Source organism: Belonocnema kinseyi, chromosome 2, assembly GCF_010883055.1.
Source record: "Belonocnema kinseyi isolate 2016_QV_RU_SX_M_011 chromosome 2, B_treatae_v1, whole genome shotgun sequence".
Lineage (NCBI taxonomy): Eukaryota > Metazoa > Arthropoda > Insecta > Hymenoptera > Cynipidae > Belonocnema > Belonocnema kinseyi.
The window spans coordinates 39,094,596-39,115,947 of record NC_046658.1 but is presented as its reverse complement, the minus strand read 5'-3'; the positions used below and the strand labels follow the sequence as shown (position 1 = coordinate 39,115,947).

Below are 21,352 nucleotides of genomic sequence, written 5' to 3'. Positions count from 1 at the left end.
GGCACATGATACTGTCATAAACAATGAAAACATTTTGACTTTTCAAATATTTTATTTTTCGTTTTTTTCGTTTTTTGTAAACGTTGGGAACTTCAGACTCATTGTACTTTGTCGATATTTCACTGTTTTCAATTCTATGAATTTGAAGCATTGGAAAATTCGCAGAATTAAAGAATCCGGCGAATCTCAACTATTAGATGTTAATGTTTTGTTTTACATTTGTACAGTTTGTTATAAAAATAGAACCATTCTATTTAACATGATATTACATTTTTAAATTATTTAACATTATGCACTATTGTTTATTTATGCACAATCCTTTGATATTACCTGATTACTTGATTAGCTTTTACTTTTGGCGCCGGTTAACTGGATTATGAATCGGATCTGAGACTCTTGATACAGCCCGCGCGCGAGTCGCCTGGCCGCTATCGAATTAATACGTTAATAATTTCTAGAATATCAATTCGATTGGGCTAAAATTTTCCAGAAAACTTCTTTGTACTGTTGTTAACAACTTTCTCGCTGAAAGTTTTTCGTTGGTCTAAATTCGCTCGATAAACGAAACGTTGGAAGTTAGAGAAGTCCGTTAAGCGCCACGCACCAGAAAAAAATCAACAACCATTTTTCTTAAATAAATTTGTAAGGTCCTTTTGCTCTATCAGTCGAAGGACATTTTGGACTACATTCTCTGAAAATTTTATTGGAAATTCCTGAAAATTTACTGATTGAGCACGAGTTGAAGTTAAAAACGAATTAAAATTGATTTTTCCAGAAAAGCCAGTTTTTTGGCTTTAATTAGAAAAATAAAAAAGCTACAACTTTTTTCCTGAGGGGAAAAAGATGCGCAATAAAATTCTACATCTAGTTATAGTCTTTAAAAATTAAAATACGAAAATGCTTTTGAAAACTTCCAGGGGCCTCCCCACTCCCGGCGAAATAAGTTTATGTGTCCTTCGATCCGGCAGCTCAATTATACGAATATAATTAAAAAAATATGTTTTACTGTAAACATTACTTAGAAACAATTGTCTAAAATTTTAAAATAAATTCACCTTCATTTTTACCGTTGACAATATTTTTGTTTATATTCTAAATTCTAAACCTGGCTGGAGGCCTCAAGGAACCAATCGTACGACAAGATTTATTAGGTGGTTAAAAATATGACAAAAAACAATTCATAATTGTGAGAGAAAAGTTGTTATTTGTAAATACGTGGGATAAATAAATAAGTCAGAGGAAGTATCTTAAATAAGGCCCTTTATCAGAATGTCTACTCGCGTCCGAATTTTGAGGCCGCATGGTTGAATGTTTTTGTATACTTTTTTGCGTACCTAGTCTAAATAACCATATCTCAAATCAAGCAGAGCCGGTTTTTCGACAAAATCTTTATATTTTGTGTAATAATCATAAACGTAGAGAACAATAGAGAAAAATAGCAGTGACACTTTGTGATAGCTGCACATGCATGTCCGCAGCGAGTCTGCTCACCCTTTTCAAACTCCAATCAGCAGACTCCCCGCAGGGAGATGAATGATATGGAACGAATGAACCCGGGCATTGCTATGAGTTTTCGGATAGTTAGAAAAACTGACATTATGAAATCATTGATTAATCCAATTTCAATTAACAGAATTAATTAATTTATATAATTACAAGAAATTGAAAAAAAGATTCGTGAGAATCGGTTAATATTTTCAGTAATAATGTGAATCTTTACATACTGTGTATTTACGCACCGCAGGTTTCTTCACAAATTGGGCTAAAGATGGTATTTTTAAAAATTTTTCCAAATACATAATCCTTAATCCATACGTAGAGTGTTATCAAGTATTTTCTGCATGCCTGACTTTTATTAATAATTTATAGTTTATTATTATAAATTAAGTTATTTTCTGCAGAATATTTAGTACTTTGTAACAAAAAACTTAATTTGGTTAACAATTCTTTCCCCGTGAACCTTACAAAAATATTATTTTCTGTAATTTATAATGCAATCAATGAATGGTCAGAGTACTTTCTTATGCAATTGAGTACTTTGTTCTTAAATTTTAGGCTGCACGGTTGAATATTTTTTCCTCATTTCTTGCATAGGCCATCTAGATACTCATATCTCGAAGTACGCAGAGCCGATTTTTCAATAAAATCATTACATTATACAATATAATGATTTTTCAATAAAATCATTACATTATACAATGTAATGATTTTCCAATAAAATCATTACATTGTACAATATAATCTAGATTATACATGCCGAAAATTGTTTTGATTATTAAACAAGATATTAAAATTTTATAGAAAAAATGTCTCTGCTTGCTTCGAGATATGGTTATCTAGATGGGGTATGCAAAAAATTAGACAAAAATATTCAATCGTGCGGCCTCAAAATTCAGACGCGATTGCCAATTCTGATATCCGTAATAACGTTTAATTTTTTGCATACCTCATCTAAATAACCATATCCCGAAGCAAGCAGAGCCATTTTTTGATAAAAAGTTTATATTTTATTTAATAATCAAAAAGGGAAGAACAGTAGTAGTAACGCGCAGTGTTAGCTGTATATGCATTTTCGGCGCTATAGTCTAGATTATAATCTCTAATGTAATGATTTCATTGAAAAATCGGCTCTGCGTGCTTCAAGATATGAGTATGTATATGACGTATGCAAGAAATGAGTGAAAAATATTAAACGGTGCGGCCTAAAAGTTCAGAACCCAGTACTTGATTGCTAAATATCTTAAACCAAAAAAAGCACTTTTACCATTCATTAATTAGGTCATCAATTGCAAATTAAGTTTTTTGTTTACAAAGTACTAAATATTGTGCAAAAAATAACTTAATTTATAATAATAAGCTCTAAATTATTAATAAAAGTCGGAACTATATGCACAAAATACTTGGAAACACTCTTGAAAACTGCAAATATTAACCGATTTTCACGAGTATTTTTCTCAATTTCTTGTAATTATATAAATTAATTCTGTTAATTGGAATTGAAATAATAAATGATTTCATAATTTCAGTTTTTCTAATTGGTCGAAATCGCATAACAATGCTCGAATTAATTCGTTCCGTATCGTTTGTCAACCTGCGGGGAGCCTGCTGACTGGAGTTGGACGAGGGTGAGCAGGCTCGCTGCGGACATACCTGTACAATTATTATCGACTATCACTGCTATTGTTCTCTATTTTGATTATTAAACAAAATACAAATATTTTATCGAAAAACCGGCTCTGCTTGATTCGAGATTAGGTATGCAAAAAATTCGATAAAAAAATATAACGTAGCGGCCTAAAATCTCAGACCCGATTGCCATTCTGATCGCTTTATGACTTTATGGATGTGCCAAAAACCTGGCATCACTCTAATGTATAATTATTATGTATAATTTTTATACAAGTTATATATTAATTTTCATATAAATAAAATTATATATATACACACATTACACACACACACACACACATCATTCTTCACACACGCTTAATTAGTATAGTTTTTTCTAACTTTTCATTGTTTCAAGTATTGATTTTAAACTTTTCGATATAAGTGACATACTCTTTTAATTTTTAAAATTCGTAAATCTCGAATTATTATATTTTAGGCTGTTAGCTTTGAAATTAAAAGAAATCTGTTTCTAAATTTTAATCCCAAAGCTTGAGGGTGTTGGTTAAATCCTACTTTGAATTTTTTTTGGATAGGTAGGGCACTGACTCAATATATTTCTTTCCAAATGATTTGAGAACAAAAGAAAGAAAACTTGTCGAATATTCCGGATTTTGCGAGTTCCTTGGATCAATAAAATGTTAAAAAATCAAACCTTCTCTTAAGGAAATCATTATTTTTAGGACAAATATTAACTTTGCGAAAGACAGAAATTAGCGTTAGGGAACCTATTTTTCGGTTTTTCCACTGCGATATTTTATTCAATTAATAACTTAATGAAGATGTTTCCCTCACAGCAATAGGATATACCGGGATATCCAAATTGATCCCATTGATCTCCCAGGTTGTCCCAAGGATATCCCAGGGATAACCCGTCGGATATCCCGCAAAGCGGAAATATGGATATTCCAGGGATAATCCCAGGATATCCAGGATATCCCTGGGGCGTTTCCGAAATATTCACATGTCCCAAAAAAAACATAAATTGATTCTCTATATCCTACTTGGGACATTTGAATATTCCGGAAACGTCTCAGGGATATCCTGGATATCCTGGGGTTATCTCTAGGATATCCAAATTCCCGCTTTGTGGGAAATCCGACGGGTTATCTCTGGTATATCCTTGGGACAACCTGGAAGATAAGTGGGATCAAATGGGATATCCCGCTATATCCTATTGCTGTGAGGGTTAAATTACAAAATACTATCACAATTAAAATAGATATAATGACCTGATAAATATAATTTGCAGGTTAAGTAGCAAAGTTGTCAACATACAGGCATATTCATATGCAAGAAACTTTTCGTCTCAAGTCATCGGTCGATAACTGTAAAGCGATCCCTAATTTACCAACCCTACTTTGCAAGCGGTTGATTTGTGAATGCTCCTCCATGTTCTTTTCCAGAGCGCTCTAAAGGAACCCTTTTGGCTCTCTACAGGCTTCTATTGGAGCTCAAGTGCTAAATGATACCAACTTTTATTTGAGCCCCAACTGTATTGAATCCCCTACCAATAGAAATCTGAATATTCACTGTAGATTCTCAGGCTCAGAGAAGCTTCAGAGAACATTCTCCGCTGGTTTTCGTCGGGTAGATATTTTGAGAGATCCAGGTAGCTCTTTTAAATGGTTTGAGGCTTTAAAATGTCCTTTTCGAAATTGAAATAAGAATTCGATCATAAATAACAAACAGGCTATATGAATAGAGTAGCCGACACTCACTAAGGGTTCTTTGTTAAGCTTTCGGATTAAAATTTAGAAATACATTTTTTTAATTTCAAAATTAACATCCTGAAACATAATAATTCGGAATCTTTTCTTTGGAATCATTCTTTTCTTTGAATGTATAAAATTTGGAATGAATATTACGTATCTCGTAAATGAAATGAGATGTGCCAAAACATACAACATTTTTCAATTCAACTCCAAAATAGTATATTGGTATATAAGTTATAATTAAAAAACATGTATAATGAGAACATTGACTAATTTAAAAAAAGTTAACAATTTAAAGAAAAAATTTAAAAGAGAGTCGGGTTGTTGACGACCGACTGGGGTCGAGTTGCGGTTCGGTCAAGAAAACACAGCGGGTGGTGTCTACACCCTCCATACTACTAACTACTCCGCTTTTCAGCGTTCGCCGTCAAACGGTCGACTCACATTTCCCATGAATTTTCCTTCACACTTTACCCAGACTTAGGACTGGAAGCAAAATGTACAAAACAAATATTTTTATGAATGCGTGTTTAAAAATTAATTGGAAATATGCATTGTCAACGATATAATACTAGAATATAAATAAACTAATCTGATTAATTTCTCAGAGTTCATACATAATAATAATAAAATATTATCTCAATAAAGTGAAATAAATATTAAAATTAGCTACATATTTCCCTCTCATACATTTTAGCTATTTATTTCACTTTAAACTATGCTCAACTTTTAATTGAATGTTGGTAGAATATTCATTTAGAAACCAACTGGTAAAACAAAGGTCAAAAGTAAAAAAATTTCTCAAAAATTCTACTTTTTAGCTTAAAAACTTAACTCTTTTGTTAAAAATTAATTTCTGTTTGTAGAAAATTGATAATTTTTGGTTGAAAAATCGTCCTTTTGAGTTGTAAAGGAATTTTTTCTGTTTAAAAATTAAACTGAATATACAGTTTTCGTCCTTGTGGCTCGAACTATTTGGTTAAAAATTCAGCTTTTCGAGATTAAAAGTAGAAATTTTTCTCTAAACATTCGACTTTTTAGTTAATAAACTCAAATATTTTGTTGAAAATAAATGAAACCAAAGAAAATTTTTTAAATTAAAAACGGGAAGGGGGTGCTCGTATTATTGAAAAAGAGAGTTTCATTTTCAACCGGAAAAGATCAAAGTTCTGCCAGAAAAGATGAATTTTCAACCAAATAATAACATTTTCATCTAAAAATATTATTTTACAATCAAGAACATTAATTTTATGCCGAAACGGTCAGATTAAAAAAAAATGAATTTTCAAACAAATATTTGAAGTTTTGACTAAAAATAAGATAAATTTTCAATAAGAAATTCGTATAGTCACCACTTCTATGGCATGTAATGTGCGTTTGAATAGCTTGGTACAGCAGATAAACTGCTATGCGATACTGTTACGTTTATCAGTTTGAAAATGGTTAAAATTTTAATGTTTTTCATTGAATTATCTATGAAACTATGTAGTGGAAAAACTTTATATATATTTTTTAATTTGTATTTTCAAGCAGCACTAATACCGACATTTTTGTTATTTCTCTACCAGAGCATTTAGTTACTATAAATTAAATGTGGAGATTGCATATGCACTGTTCATGAACTACATGTTAAAGTAGTCAACTTTGACATTAATTATCTCCGCATCGGTATGGTTAAATAATTAAAGATTAATTTAGCATATAAATAATTATTCTATTTATGTATAGCTCTTTTTTCAAAAAATTCAACCAGATATGGATATTTTTACATACAACCTTAAAAGGACCTAAATCTCTCAGACTACCTCTGTAGACGAAACGATTAAAATCGAGACTGCAGATAGCCTGAAATGAACCAGGCTTTTTCGCCAGAGTATCTTCTGAGATTTTCTGTCGGTAGGGCCCCCAGTTTTTTCTGTGATAACATATTATGACCTAGAAGTTGTGCTTGTTTCTCTTTAGTATGCATCAAGCAAAAAAAAATCAGAAATCGTTGAGACAAAATCTGGACAGATCCTTTTCGCGAGAAAATAACTTAGCTTTAAAAAATACTGATAGGTTGCCGAGATAGAGCACATATCAGTAGTCCATAAATACTGAAAATCGATTCGCGAGAATATCTCTGAAACGATTTATATTATTACTAAAGTACTTTAAAAATGATTTGTAGATAATTTGAATACATTCAAAATAAGCTCTATATCTTTAAAAAATATTTATTGGTTGCCGAGATATCGCGCATATTAGTGAAGTAAACCAGTGAAAAAAATCGGTTTTTCCGAGATACCTCTTCAGGGATGTATTTCATCCATAATATCGGTGTTCAAATTGAGCCCTTGAATATTCGAAAATGTTTAATAACCACCGAGATGGAGCGTCTCAATCTTGACTCTTGTTGATAATTTTGTACGAAAATCATTGAAAATCAGTTTTTCAAACATTTCTCATGTCTTAAGATGCTAAAAAAAATTAGAATCGAAATCTGAAAAAATTCTAGTCGCTTGTAAATCATGGACTCAATTAAGTGGATTATTTTTATTCAAGGCATACAATACAACAATATTATCAACCTGGTGTTAATATTTCTTGTGTTGTGTGCGTTCACAGAAAAGAGCTGAGCTTATTGTCCGTTAAGAAATAACGTCTTTATGACACGCAAGATTTTTAAGTCTAAAACGTCCTAATTTGAATCTGAGAACAAAAGCCAATTACATGGAGTTATCTAGGATTGTGGTCTGAAAAGTCTGGAGGGTCTGCTCATCGAGAATTCCTCAAATTTTGGAACAGACGCAAGATCAACTCAATTGCAGATTCTTCTTATGGAAAGAGATTAAAAGGTGCAGTCGTTGAATTTTACTCGCTTCATATTTAAAACCTTGAATGCATTCTTATTTCCTTCATTTATGGCATTATTTGAATCCATATTCTTATAGTTCATTCGTCGTTTGAGAGAATATTATTGTTTAATAGTTGAAATAAAATTGGCAAAACAAAATATGGGGCCAGTCTATAATTTACATGCGAATAGCATTTTTTCAGATTTTGATCCAACTTTTTTTAGCTCCTTAAGACATGACAAATTAAAAAAAAACTGATTTTCAAGGTTTTTCGTAAAAAATTCTCAAAAAGTGTCCACGTTGAGACGCTTTATCTCGGTGGTTATTGAACATTCTCGAATTAAATGACATAAAATACATTCCTGAGGAGGTATCTCGGAAAACCGATTTTTTCTTTGATTAGCTTTACTAATATGCGCTCTATCCCGGTAACCAATAAATACTTTTTAAAGTTATAGGGCTTATTTGTAAGGTAATCGAATTTTCTATAAATCATATATGAAGTACTTTACTTATAATATACATACTTTAGGAGATATTCACGAAAATCGATTTTCGGTATTTATGGCCTACTGATATTCGCTCTATCTTGGTACCCAATGAGTATTTTTAAATCTACAGGACTCGTTCGAAAGGTAATTTAATTTTCTACAAATCACCTGACAACAACTTTTATGACGAAATACATCCCTGAGGAGGTATTCTCAAAAAACCGATTATTGGTACTTTTGACTGGAGAAAAAAGTGATTTTCTCGCGAACAGAATCCGTTCAGATTTTGTCTCAACGATTTTTAAGCCCTCCTAGGTACCAGAAAAAAAGCATGATACATTCAATTTTCTTAGGTGTTTTAAGCAGACTGTTTTTGCTTCCCGAACACCGAGTGAAGCTAATCACAAATTTGAACAGGACTTTCCGGACAACTATTAGATTATTAGCTTTAGAAAAAATAAATTAGTACATATAAATTATGAATTTTCAAGTTTTTAATTTTTTTCGTGTTTTCAAAATTACATGTTCACATTAACATGCAATAAATTGAACATAATAATTCATGAAAAAAGAGAACAGTAAGGATTCCAATAAATTGCAATTATTTGTGCCTTATCAACTTGTTCAATTCACTTCGAAAATTATTTTATTTAGATATAATTTCTCCTATGGATGATCAAATGTTAACCATTACTAAATTTAGATGTACAGTCAACACCTACTTCATTCTCTTTGAACAATCTGGAATTCCAATAATAAATCAATTAATAAATAATAATTGAATAATTGTTTTTTTATCAAAGATGTCGAGAATATACTAACTAAAAAGTGCCGATACTGTGACTACGGTGAGGTATGTTAAGCTGACGCAACCACATCTTCGAATGGAGTTGGAACCTATCTCATAATTAAGGGCTCATTTAATGCTAATTCAATGCCCTATTGCTAAATTTAATTCTGCATTATTTTTAAAAAACAGGGGTTACGCTAGCATAACGTTAAGCTGGCAAAATCCCATGTGAAATAAATGTTAAATCGAGTTCTGGCATATCACATAATTAAGGGCTTATTTAATGCTCCGCTATTTTAAAAAAACGGGAGTTACGCTAGCTTAATGTTAAGCTGACGGAACCCCATGTAAAAATAATCGTTGAATCGAGTTTTTTCCTATCACATAATTACAGGCTCATTTAATGCTCTTCAAAACCACCAAAAATTATTTTCCAAAAGCCACCCCTAATACTGAAAAACCACCCTTAATATAAATAATGCACAAATTGTAAATCTGACCATACTATAATTAAGGGCTCATTTAATGTTCGTTTAATGCCCCACTGCCAAATTTAATGTTTCACTATTTTTGAAAAAACCGGGGGTTACGCTAGCTTAATATTAAGCTGACATAACCCCATGTGAAATAAACGTTGAATCGAGTCTTATCCTATCACATAATTAAAGGCTCATTTAATGCTCTCCAAAACCACCAAAAATTACTTTCCAAAAGCCACCCCTAATACTGAAAAACCACCCTTGATATAAATTATGCACAAATTGTAAATCTGACCATACTATAATTAAGGGCGCATTTAATGCTCATTTAATGCCCCATTGCCAAATTTATTGCTATACTAAAAGAAAAACCCCCGGGGAGTTACGCTAGTTCAACGTTAAGCTGATGGAACGACACGTGAAAATAATATTGAATCAAGTTCTGACCTATGACATAATTAAGGGCTTTCCAGAACCACCAAAGTAAATTTTTCAAAATCAATAAGTATCCCTCAAAAACGGTACTTCGAAAAATTATCCTGTATTCTAAGACTACAAAAATTACACATTATTTAATGAAACAAATTGAATGTTTTTAAAAATTCGTTTACATTTCAACTTTTACCGAACACTTCCCCGCCTAGCCTCACAATTTAAATAAAATAATATTAAAAGAATTTTCTCCTGCTGCACAACACAGCCTATTGGCAAACGACTAGTGCTGTGTTTCGGAAAAGTAAAATTCTGGTCCTGGTAGCATTTTGATAAGTGATAAGTGGATAAATAAGTGCTGTTAAGTGGATAGATAAGTGGTGTTTGATGATGAAATAATTGGCCAAAGAATAGCTTTTTAGTTCGCTGAGACATAAATGTTCAAAACTTGAGGTACATCCAAGCCACCCCACTTCGAGTTTTGACCATAACATCCAAATATTATACTTTCTTTCATTATAAAAAAATTCTCACTTAAGATATGAAAGGAAACAGAAATACAATTAAAATCTCCTACATAATTTTTTATTTTTTTTTGTGGTACTTTGGCATATATTAAGATTCCAGCAAAAATTATTTTATCTATTTCACTTTTCAAGCAGTGCTTGGTGCCGTGTGTGTCGTTATATTCGACACAGGTGTTATGACGTCTACAGACTGCTGTATAATGACCAATGCCCATGTTCACATTTTTCGTCTTATTCGTCTTTTTTGATTTTTTGTTTTTCCTATTCTCTTCCCATTGGTTCTCTAGATTTTGATTAGTGTATTTTACAACTCCAATGAGTAGGTACTTGTCCTCTTTGTTTCCCGCGGTTTTTTTTTTTTTTTTTTTAATAGTGGAGCATTAAATTTGGCAATAGGACATTAAATGAGCATTGAATGAGCCCGTAATTATGTGATATGCCAGAATTCGATTTAACATTTATTTCACAAGAGGTTCCGCCATTTCAACGTTAAGCTAGAGTAACCCCTGTTTTTTTAAAAATAATGTAGCATTAAATTTGGCAATAGGGCATTAAATTAGCATTAAATGAGCCTTTAATTATGAGATAGGTTCCAACTCCATTCGAAGATGTGCTTATGTCAGCTTAACATACCTACTACAGTGTCGCAGGAAAGAGAGAAAAGTTTCAACCAACCTGTGTCTTTTAGAAAATGCTGCTTTTTTTAATTCCGATGAATTTTTCCTATCTTTCAAACTTACTAAACGCTTTTTCATTGAAAAAAACTTTTTCTTAATTTTTTTATCTTAATTTAAATGAAGCCATCTTATTGTGTATCAGAAAACAAAGAGATTGGCCTATTATATATTCGAATTATTTATAATAATAAGCATTCTGCATTATAACCTACACTAACTTAAGGTGCAATTTGCCCCCTTCAAAATGACGTTTGAAATTTTTAAATTAGTTAATTAGAAAAGAAATTACATGATTTTTTCCCAAAAAATGTCAAAAACACGAGTTTTCGCGATTTTTATTTGTTTAAACATTTTTTTTCCAACATTTTAAATTCATTTAAACATTGTGCACAAGGAATCCAAATGGGAGACATTTGTCACCCACAGGAGCCGGTGACTGTAAAAAAATGTATAGGATCCTTCTAGGGTTAATTTTCTTAAATCTCCCTTGAATTCTTCCAAATAGAATCGATTCTATTGTGTTATTGTAATTTTGGTGAATTATTTGGATGTTCTAGGATTCACTTGCTTTCTTCTGAATTCACTTTAATTGTTTTAACTTCTTTTGGATGCTTTTAAATTTCCTTTGAATTCTTTTGAGTTCGTATCAATTTTACAAAATTTAGTATAATTTTTGTTAATTTTTTGGATTCTTTTGAACTTCCTTGAGTTCTTTTGGATTTTAAAAAATTTCTTTGGATTTTTCTTTAATTTATTATTTCTTCTGCACGGAAAGAATGTATACGTAAAAAAGTCACGAACTAGTAGCTAGGTCTCGAATATGAGAAAAATTCATTGGACATAGATTTATTTTTGTAAATAATAGATATGACAAGTCTAAAATCTTTCATCACTTTTTTCCCGTAAACAGTGACAAAAGTATTATAAGTGATTGGGTCAAGTTTCACTGAGCACTCACGAACTTGCCCGACACCATCGGCAATGCTAGAGTTGAACGATTTTTAGTCTTTTATTGATATTAATTATTACTCTTATTATATTAAATTCATTACCAACAAATACTTTGTGCGCTCATAAAAATTGATCTGTTATCTGAACATAAAAACATTTTACTTGATATATAAGGTGACGAAATAGATGAGATGTTAATCATTGGTAAAATTAACGTCTGGGAACGTTTTAATTATATAAATAAAGACAAAGGTTCACAACTACTTCCAGACTAAAATATACAAATATAAAAATAAATTTTAGCCTGGAAGTAGCTGTGGACCTTTGTCTTTATTTATGTAATTTTTCATGCTGTTTTTAGGATTGGCAACAATTTATTTTTCAAATTCGTGAAATAGTTTTGTGTATTTTAAATTAAATCACTGTGCTATGGAATTTTTGACAGTAAACTTGAAATAAAAGCATATTCATAGTAGACGTCTTGAGTTTGATGTGGGGTGTTTTATTTGTGAGCGCAATAATAGAGCTTCTATCTAATAAAAAAAGAAACGGCAGGATTGTATTTTCAATGTAATCGGGTAGGTTGTTTGCTTTTATGGTGTCAAAACACTTTTTCAATTTGAAATAGTTTCCATAATTTATTTAAAAAATGTATTTGTGTAACAAAAGAGCACGAGTATTCTGTATCCATGTATAATATACATAAGCTGTACGTTGTAGTTTGAAAATGAAAAAAGAAGCCCGAAATCATTGATGTCTTCATACTTTGACAAATTAGTTTAAAGTAAATTTGATGGAGTACTCCTATTTTTTAGTAGTGTTTAAAGAGGACGCATTATATTTGGATATGATGTTATGAAATAAGTCGTTGAAAAATGTGAAATAATTGGCCAACGACACTATTTGGAAAATTTCTGATTTTACTTCCATTGTGCCATGCCTGGGATTCCTCTTTAAATTCAGCCTCGTTTCTTGTTATCTACATACAGCTCTGTTTCACTTAAGGCATATTCTTCCTAAGCCTTTGGCTCATTTTTGGATTAAAAATGAAAAGTTTACTTGTATATTGGTAGCTCAGCAGGTCGATTATTTCTACAAAGAAAATGACTTGCTGTAGTTCGCCAGAACTTCCATAGTCAGGTTCGTCTACTCTGACCTCCGGTCGTTATTCCAACCCCAGGACTTCCACCATTCGGAAGTAGTAGTCTTCTGTTGAATTCTCTCATTTCATAATTATTGTTCCCGTTGCTTTTCTCCTTTGAACTACAATTATGAATAGTGGAGGTGGGTGTCGTTTCTTCCAATATTAGAGCGCAATGACTGTTCGTATCACTATCCGCCCCTCCATCTTGCAAATTATTTGCTAATAAGGGATGCTTACTAACGGCACAATCATCATTTTGAAGTAACAGCGGTGCGTTACCTGAAAGTGAAATTTATTATAATATTATTTTTCTTCACTTGTAAATAGGAGGAACTATTTCTCATCTGCCCCAACCCAAAAATCGGTTTTACTGTAACTTGATCAAAGTGTAGTCCTATTACAGGGTGTCCAGCGTACGAGAAAAGCGGGAAAAGCGTGAAAAGCGGGAATTGCTCGGGAATTTTATAGGTACGGGAAATGTACGGAATTTTTTATTTTATGCGGTAATTTTTTTTATGTCCCTTGAACGATTTAGTTATGTGGACAGGATTTTTTGAGTATGTATTAATTTTCAAATATTGCGCGCCATTCAAATACCTATGCATGCCTGTGCAGTCAATAAACAAACAAACTACTATCAGCGAGAATTTTCGAGTCCTCGGGCTTTGACGTGGAATAAGTATGTGAAGAAAAAATGGTAGGTTAATGAAGGAGGTATAACTTTAAAGGTGCAAATGTTGTACGTTAATGAGCAGAAAAGGAATATTCCAAAAAATTGTTTGTAGCTTATAGATCTGAAAATCTGATGAAAGGTAAGGAAATTTGATAGCCTTAAAAAACAGTGAACTTTGAAGCATATTTTTTTATTTAAAAACAATAGAAAAAATCTGAAAAAATTCATGATGTTACATTAAACATTTCTGAACAGATTGCCGTTGAAAATTTTGCAAAATATAAATAATTGTTCGTTTTTTGTGAATAAATATGCGACCGCACTATCTTCAGCTCTAATGAAGATAATGAAGAGATTTAAATTGGAGGTAGTTAGTTGAAATATCTGTAATAATTTAAAATTTGAAAGAAGTATGTGATTCTTGTTGTCTTCGTACAAATTGCGATAGTTGAAGTCAGTTTTTTATATAGAAAAGCAAGTGCTAAAGCCCAGCGTGGTGCCGTTTTTTCAGGGGATCGTCCTCGGTTTTCCTTAGCCCGACCTACCCAACTTATGCCTCCAAGCTTCACTTTGGCCTTCAAACCCTTACCCTGTGGTGAGGAAGACCGAGGACGATACCCTGAAAAAACGGCATCACGCTGGGCTCTCGCACTGGCTTTCCTATACAAAAAACTGACTTCAGATATCGCAACTTGTACGAAGACAACAAGAATCACATACTTCTTTCAAATTTTAAATTATTACAGATATTTCAACTAACTACCTCCAATAAATAAATAAATAAATTTAAATACTCTACCTGCGATTTTTATTCTAATTTAATTAAAGCGATTGATATAAAAAGACCACCTTCCGTATACAGGAGTGGTGGGGTCCCCTCTCGAGTTGCAATAGACGAGGTGTGTACGTTTCGAAGGAGTTGCAATAAAGTTATAGAAAAGACTGCGATTAATGTTGCAATAATGTTATAGAAAAGACTGCGATATGTCGTAGTAACTTATTGGTGATTGATTTTAATGTATTTTGAATGCTGTGAATAATATAGCAGTATCATTAAATACGAATTTAAAATATCGGATATAATAAGTTGTTAATTCAAAAGCTTACAGGATTCTATTTAATTAAAGTAAGTAAATTTATATAAACTTTCTGGAAACTATTTAACGGGTTAACAGAGAGAAATAATTGACTATTGAAATGTGTGCATGGTTACTTCCGTCTTGTTAAGATCTATTTGTACGCGTAAAATAATAAATTTATTATCATCTTTTATGCACCACATGTCACCTAAGCTTTAAGAATTTATGATAATCGGATAAAATACGATTGATTATCAAAATAAATTTTGTATTCTGCGATTAAATTCACAATCATAACTACGAATTTTGTTCTCTTTTTGTGCATTGAGATTTTTTTTATATATTTAATCCGACAATATATTTGGTTTTCCACCCAAATTTACCAGGTATAAAAGGACTTCTGCAGATAGCGAAAAGAAGTACTCGTGGCAAGACATCGTATTTTCGAAAATGGGAGGAAAGTTTTTGTTGGGTGGCACCTCCTCCAAAGGACGTTCATTTAGTAATTTGCAAAATGTGTGGAACGGAGATTGCCATTTGTAGTATGGGAAGACAAGCTCTCCAAAGTCACAGCGAAGGAAAAAATATAAAGAACGTGTTAGTGCTATCCAGAAAAGTCTACCTACTCAGCAGTTTACATCGCCTACGTCTAATTTGAAGAAAACGTGCGGATCCATCATTGATGAAGCACCATCTGCATCGGAAACACGCGGATTAAAAGAGATATTATTAGCTGTATAAACTGCTTCACAAAATGCTACCCTGTCTGAATCGAGAACAAATTTTGGAGCAGAAATGGTTCATATTCCCGCGCGAAAACAGGTAATTTAATCATACCTGACGAAGGAAGATGTCACGAAAGCCGAAACAATTTGGTGCTTACATACTGTAATGTCACATAACTCTTAGAGGCAGGTAGCAAGCGCAAGTGAGATGTTTAAACTATTGTTTACGGACAGCAAAATTGTACAAAAAATGCAATCACAAAAGTCGAAAATACTGTATGTTACAGTTTATGGTCTAGGTCCGTTTTTTGCAAAAGATCTTGAAACTGTTGTGTCTAAAAAAATTCTGCAAGTGTCTATGGATGGACCTAATGTCAACTTTAAATTGATAAGACTTCTACAAAACGACATAAAAGAAAGTCCAAATGATCCTACTTTTCTCGATATTGGCTCTTGAGGAATTCACTCGTGTCATGGCAGTTTTAAAACAAGGATACAAGCAACAGAATGGGAATTGCCTTCGTTTTTACGATCACTGCATTATATCTTTCAAGATTCACTTGCTCGTCGAGGAGAGTATGTCAAAATTACAGGTAGCACCGTATATCCGTTGAAATTTTCAGCTACAAAATGGCTTGAGAAGCTAGAAGCATTTTGCCAGATATTATCAAAGTCGTCGAACAAGTACAGAGTAGGCCTAAGAGTCAACAGCCTAGATGCAAGAGCTTTCAGATCGTTGTGGAGACTGTTAAAGATAATATGCTGCCAGCTAAACTGCCGTTCTCGGAGAATTTGGCGGAAAATATGACGCGATTTTTGATCGAGTTTCAGTCTAACACGCCCCTCTTGCTCCTTTGTTATTTACGTCGCTGTCTCTCATAGTTAGGGACACTATGGCTCGCACTAAAAAAGGATGTACTAGAACTAGATAATGAGAAACTTGATGAAATCAATATAATGGATGAAAAGAATCTTCTGACAGCTAAGGAAATTGAACTGGGCTTCGGTACTGGAAAAGCAGTAGTAAGTTGCAAGAAAAAGACCCAAAAGGACATTCTCCAATTTCGCCAGGAATGTAGAATTTGTTTACAGTTTTTCATTTCAAACCTTATGGTGCGATCTCCTTTGAAATATTCAATGCCAAAAAATATCATGTGCTTTAATACGGAAATAATAGCTTCTGTGAAAGGTGGTGCTACGTACTTGAATCGTTGTCTTGAAAAACTCGTTCCTTTTAACTTGATGACTGGACGAATTGTCGATTGCATCCAAAGAGAGTATTCCGACTTTTGCAGTCAGGAATATGTTAAAGAAGAAATGAAAATGAGTATATTTGATCTTTATAAGAACTCCCATTTTTTATAGGGGCAGAGCAATTTTTAGGTCTGATATATATGTACGTGAATTTTGAAAATGTCTGCGGGAAATGTACGGGAATTTTATCACACGTCTTCACTAAACACTCTGGCCTGTGGCTCTCAACCGGCGACTTCTGCATTGTGTTACAGGGGTACATTTAAATGGAATAGTGTAAGAACTCTGTTGCGCCCTACCATAGAGGTCGAGTTGAAGGTGCGTTGCCATGTTACAGTCAAACCTCGTTTATTGCAAGACCAGTTTATTGCAAACCTCGTTTATTGCAATACAAGATACTCGTCTATCGCTATTTCCCTAACGCCCACTACTGATGGTCACATGTTCCGTATAGCCAATGACAGAGCGAAAGTGGGAATATATTATGAGACCACCTTCCGTATACAGGAGTGGTGGGGTCCCCTCTCGAGTTGCAATAGACGAGGTGTGTACGTTTCGAAGGAGTTGCAATAAACCAGGTTTGACTGTCAAATATTTGGGAAACTAAAATGCACAGTAACGTACTTAACTTAAAGAAAAAAGTAACGTACGTTACTTAAAGAAATTTTCAAACTATTTATACTAAATATGTTGATACTAAATTAAATATGTATGGAGCCTAATTGTCAACGAAACATGCGGGTTTCTATTTTTATTACTTACATAAATTTTTAACCATTTGCATACTTTTTTATCGACACTTAAAATTTTTGGTAGAAAATTCATTTGTTTTGTTGAAAATTCAACTATTTTGTTGAAAATGTATTCTATTTCCTTAGAAACTGATTTCTTCAACTGAAAATGAAACTATTTTATTTGTTGCTGTATATTTATCTCTTTTAATTCAAAATTAATCTATTTTGTTTAAAATTAATTCAAAATTAATTGCTTTGGTTAAAATTACCAAAAAATACAAAATTTACCAAAGTAAAGTCATAAAATTGTATTAATGACCAGCAACGGTATTTCTAATCTAATTATCTCTATTAAGAAGATCTCGTCATAATTTGAGTTTGAAAATTTGCTAAATTTATTCTTTATCATTTAAACTTATGTAAAAATTAGTCGTTCATTTCAGAGTGAACCTTCTGAAAATGTATTTTGAAATATTGTATTCGTTTGTTAAAATATTTTTTATTATAATCCAAGTATGTTTAAAATGTTTTAATTTTAAATCAATAATTGCAAGCGTCGCTCTTACTTAATGTATTCGAAATTTATGTTTACATGTACACCAAACTCTCGCTGTCAGTCACCCCGTTTTCCGTCTTCCTAGAACTGTTGGCTCACGCATTTTTTCAGAGGAGCAGGGCGAGAGTGGTTGCGACATTATAAATATAGATATATATTCCAATTGGAAACGAGTCAGGCGGCCCTCACTGTTTACGTTTCGATCCTCCCGGAACCAGTCGAAGGCTATTTGAAGTCAATCCCCGACTCTTAATTGAAAGCGAAAATTCGGTGTAATAAATAAGAATGAATTAATCCCGCTAGAATTTCGTATAATTCGTTATTCATGAAATTGAATAACAGGTTGTAACATTCTTATCTATATTTTCGGTTAACAAAAAAACGTTCGAATTCCAATTTATTGAAATTTATAACATTAATATTTATTTCGTTAGTTTAAAAAAACAATTTAAAAAGCATAAAATAATTATTGATGTTGATAATAATATAAATGATAATAATATTAAACGGCCTTTTATAATGCAATCAAGTGATCTGATGAGAGCAGTGTGCCCCGACATATTGCACAATTTATTATTATTTTTATTATTATTATTTTTATTACAACATTAAGCTATTTCCCTTTCGGAGTAGGCGTGACTCACTCGGTGGGGAAGGCAGTAATGTGAGGAAGTGATATAAAATTTTTAGATTGATCCAGAATTCTCGTCATATTTATTTAAATAACACGTTCGTTCCGCAACACTGCTCCGACCCAGGTTACTGATCAATCTCTCTAGAAATCACCCCCAGTGAAGATCCTTACAAAGTCGTCATGTGAGGTTCCCCACTTGGGTCCATTAGTATCCAAGGTCTTTAGTTTCAGGCGTCATTCACTTTACTGACACTCTTTTTATTAACTATTTGCAGCCACACTTTAAAAAAATGTTAATTTCGTGAATAATGAAAACAGTTCCGAATAGTTAGTCGACGATCCGGGTGCACTAGGTCGCGTCCCAGGTGTCATAGCGCGTATTCAACGAGAACTTTTTAAAAATTTAGATTGTTTCAACAGCCAAAATAACTAAAAATTGTTAGTCGACGATCCGGGCGCACTAAGTCGAGCACCAAGTAGCTTAATACGTATTCGACGAGAATTTGTTCAAAATTTAGATTGTTTAAACAGAATAAATTACTAAAAATTGTGAGCCGACGATCCGGGTGCACCGGTTTGGCCACCAGGTAGTTTAATGCGTATTCTACGAGAACTTTAAAAAATTTTAATTTGGTGAATAATGAAAACAGTTCCAAATGGTTAGTTGACGACCCGGGTGCACCAGGTCGCTCTCCAGATAGTTTAGCACGTATTCTACGAGAACTCATTTAAAATTTAGATTGTTCCAACAGTCAAATTTACTAAAAATTGTGATTCGACGATCCGGGTACATCAGATCGAGCACCTGGTAGTACATACGTATTCTAAGAGAACTTCAAAAAAATTTAAAGTTTGTGAATAGTGAAAAAAAATCAAAATTGTTAGTCGATGACCCGGGTGCACCAGGTCGCGCCCCAGGTCGACTCTAATTTTTAGTAGTTTTGGCTGTTTAAATAATCTAAATTTTGAAAAAATTCTCGTAGAATGCGTGCTAAACTACCGGAGGAGCGACCTGGTGCATCCGAGACGTCGACTGACCATTTAGAATTGTTTTCATTATTGAGGAAATTTAAATTCTTAAAAAAGTTTTCGTAGAAAACGTATTATACTACCTGGTGCTTGATCTGGTGTACCCGGATCGTCGACTCACAATTTTTAGTCATTTTAGCTATTGAAACAATCTAAATGTTGAAAAAGTTCTCGCAGAATACGTACTAAGATACCTGAGGCGCGACCTGGTGCTCTCGCGTTGTCGAATCACCATTTGGAATTGGGTTCAGCATTACCGAAATTTATATTTTTTTAAATTTCGCGTAGAAAACGTTTTAAACTACCTTGTGCTCGATCTGGTGCACCTGGATCGTCCACTCACAATTTTTAGTAATTTTGGCTGTTGAAATACTCGAAATTTTGAAAAAGTTCTTGTAGAATACATACTAAGATACTTGAGGCGCGACTTGGTGCACCCGGGTAGTTGAATCATTATTTGGAATTATTTTCATTATTAACGAAATTAATTTTTTTAAATTCTCGTAGAAAACGTTTTAAACTACGTTGTTATCGATCTGGAGCACCCCCATCGTCGACACACAATTTTTAGTAATTTTGGCTGTTGAAACAATCTAAATTTGGAAAAAGTTCTCGTAGAATACGTGCTAAGATACCTGGAGCGCGACCTGGTGCACCCGTGTCGTCGGCTGACCATTTAGAATTGTTTTCATTATTGACGAAATTAAAATTCTTAAAAAAGTTTTCGTAGAAAACTTATTATACTACCTGGTGCTTGCTCTGGTGCACCCGGATCGTCGACTCACAATTTTTAGTCATTTTAGCTGTTGAAAAAATCTAAATGTTGAAAAAGTTCTCGTAGAATACGTACTAAGATATCTGGGACGCGACCTGGTGCTCCTGCGTTGTCGAATCGCCATTTGGAATTGGGTTCAGCATTAACGAAATTTATATTTTTTTAAAGTTCGCGTAGAAAACGTTTTAAACTTACTTGTGTTCGACCTGGAACACCCGGATCGTCGACACATAATTTTTCACTAATTTTTGCTGTTGAAACAATCTAAATTTTGAAAAAGTTCTCGTAGAATACGTGCTAAGATACCTGGGGCGCGACCTGGTGCACCCAAGTCGTCGACTAACCATTTGGAATTGTTTTCATTATTCACCAATTCAAAATGTTTTTAAATTTATCGTAGAATATGTATTATACTACCTGTTGCTCGATCTGGTGCAAACTTTTTTCACGCGGGCAGAAATTTGTTTGCCAAGAACAAGTGTTCTCAGATATGATTTAAATTTGTTGTTCTAATTTTTCTCTTCAACAGGCATCGAGATATGCAGCTACTAGGCTTGTATTATAAAATTCGAAAACATGTAAGGTACCAGGTGTATACATATGAAACCGGTATTGCCATTTAGCGGCCAGTAGGCACACTTGTAGGCACTGTCGGAACTTACCATTTGTGCTAATTGGCGTA

At 33.0% G+C, this 21,352-nt stretch overlaps 2 protein-coding genes across 5 annotated transcripts in view; one reads left to right on the top strand and one right to left on the bottom strand.

Annotated features, from left to right (window-relative positions):
- Positions 1-21,352, top strand: part of LOC117183132 (pseudouridine-metabolizing bifunctional protein C1861.05) — a 442,705-nt gene that overhangs the window by 57,194 nt on the left and 364,159 nt on the right. The window lies entirely within an intron of this gene.
- The window catches only part of LOC117183134, a 67,968-nt gene continuing 59,229 nt past the window's right edge, over positions 12,614-21,352 (bottom strand). The window contains exon 4 of the mRNA XM_033376333.1: positions 12,614-13,490. Coding sequence (XP_033232224.1) covers positions 13,204-13,490 — 287 coding nt within the window. The 3' untranslated portion in view covers positions 12,614-13,203. The remainder of the gene's footprint in view (positions 13,491-21,352) is intronic.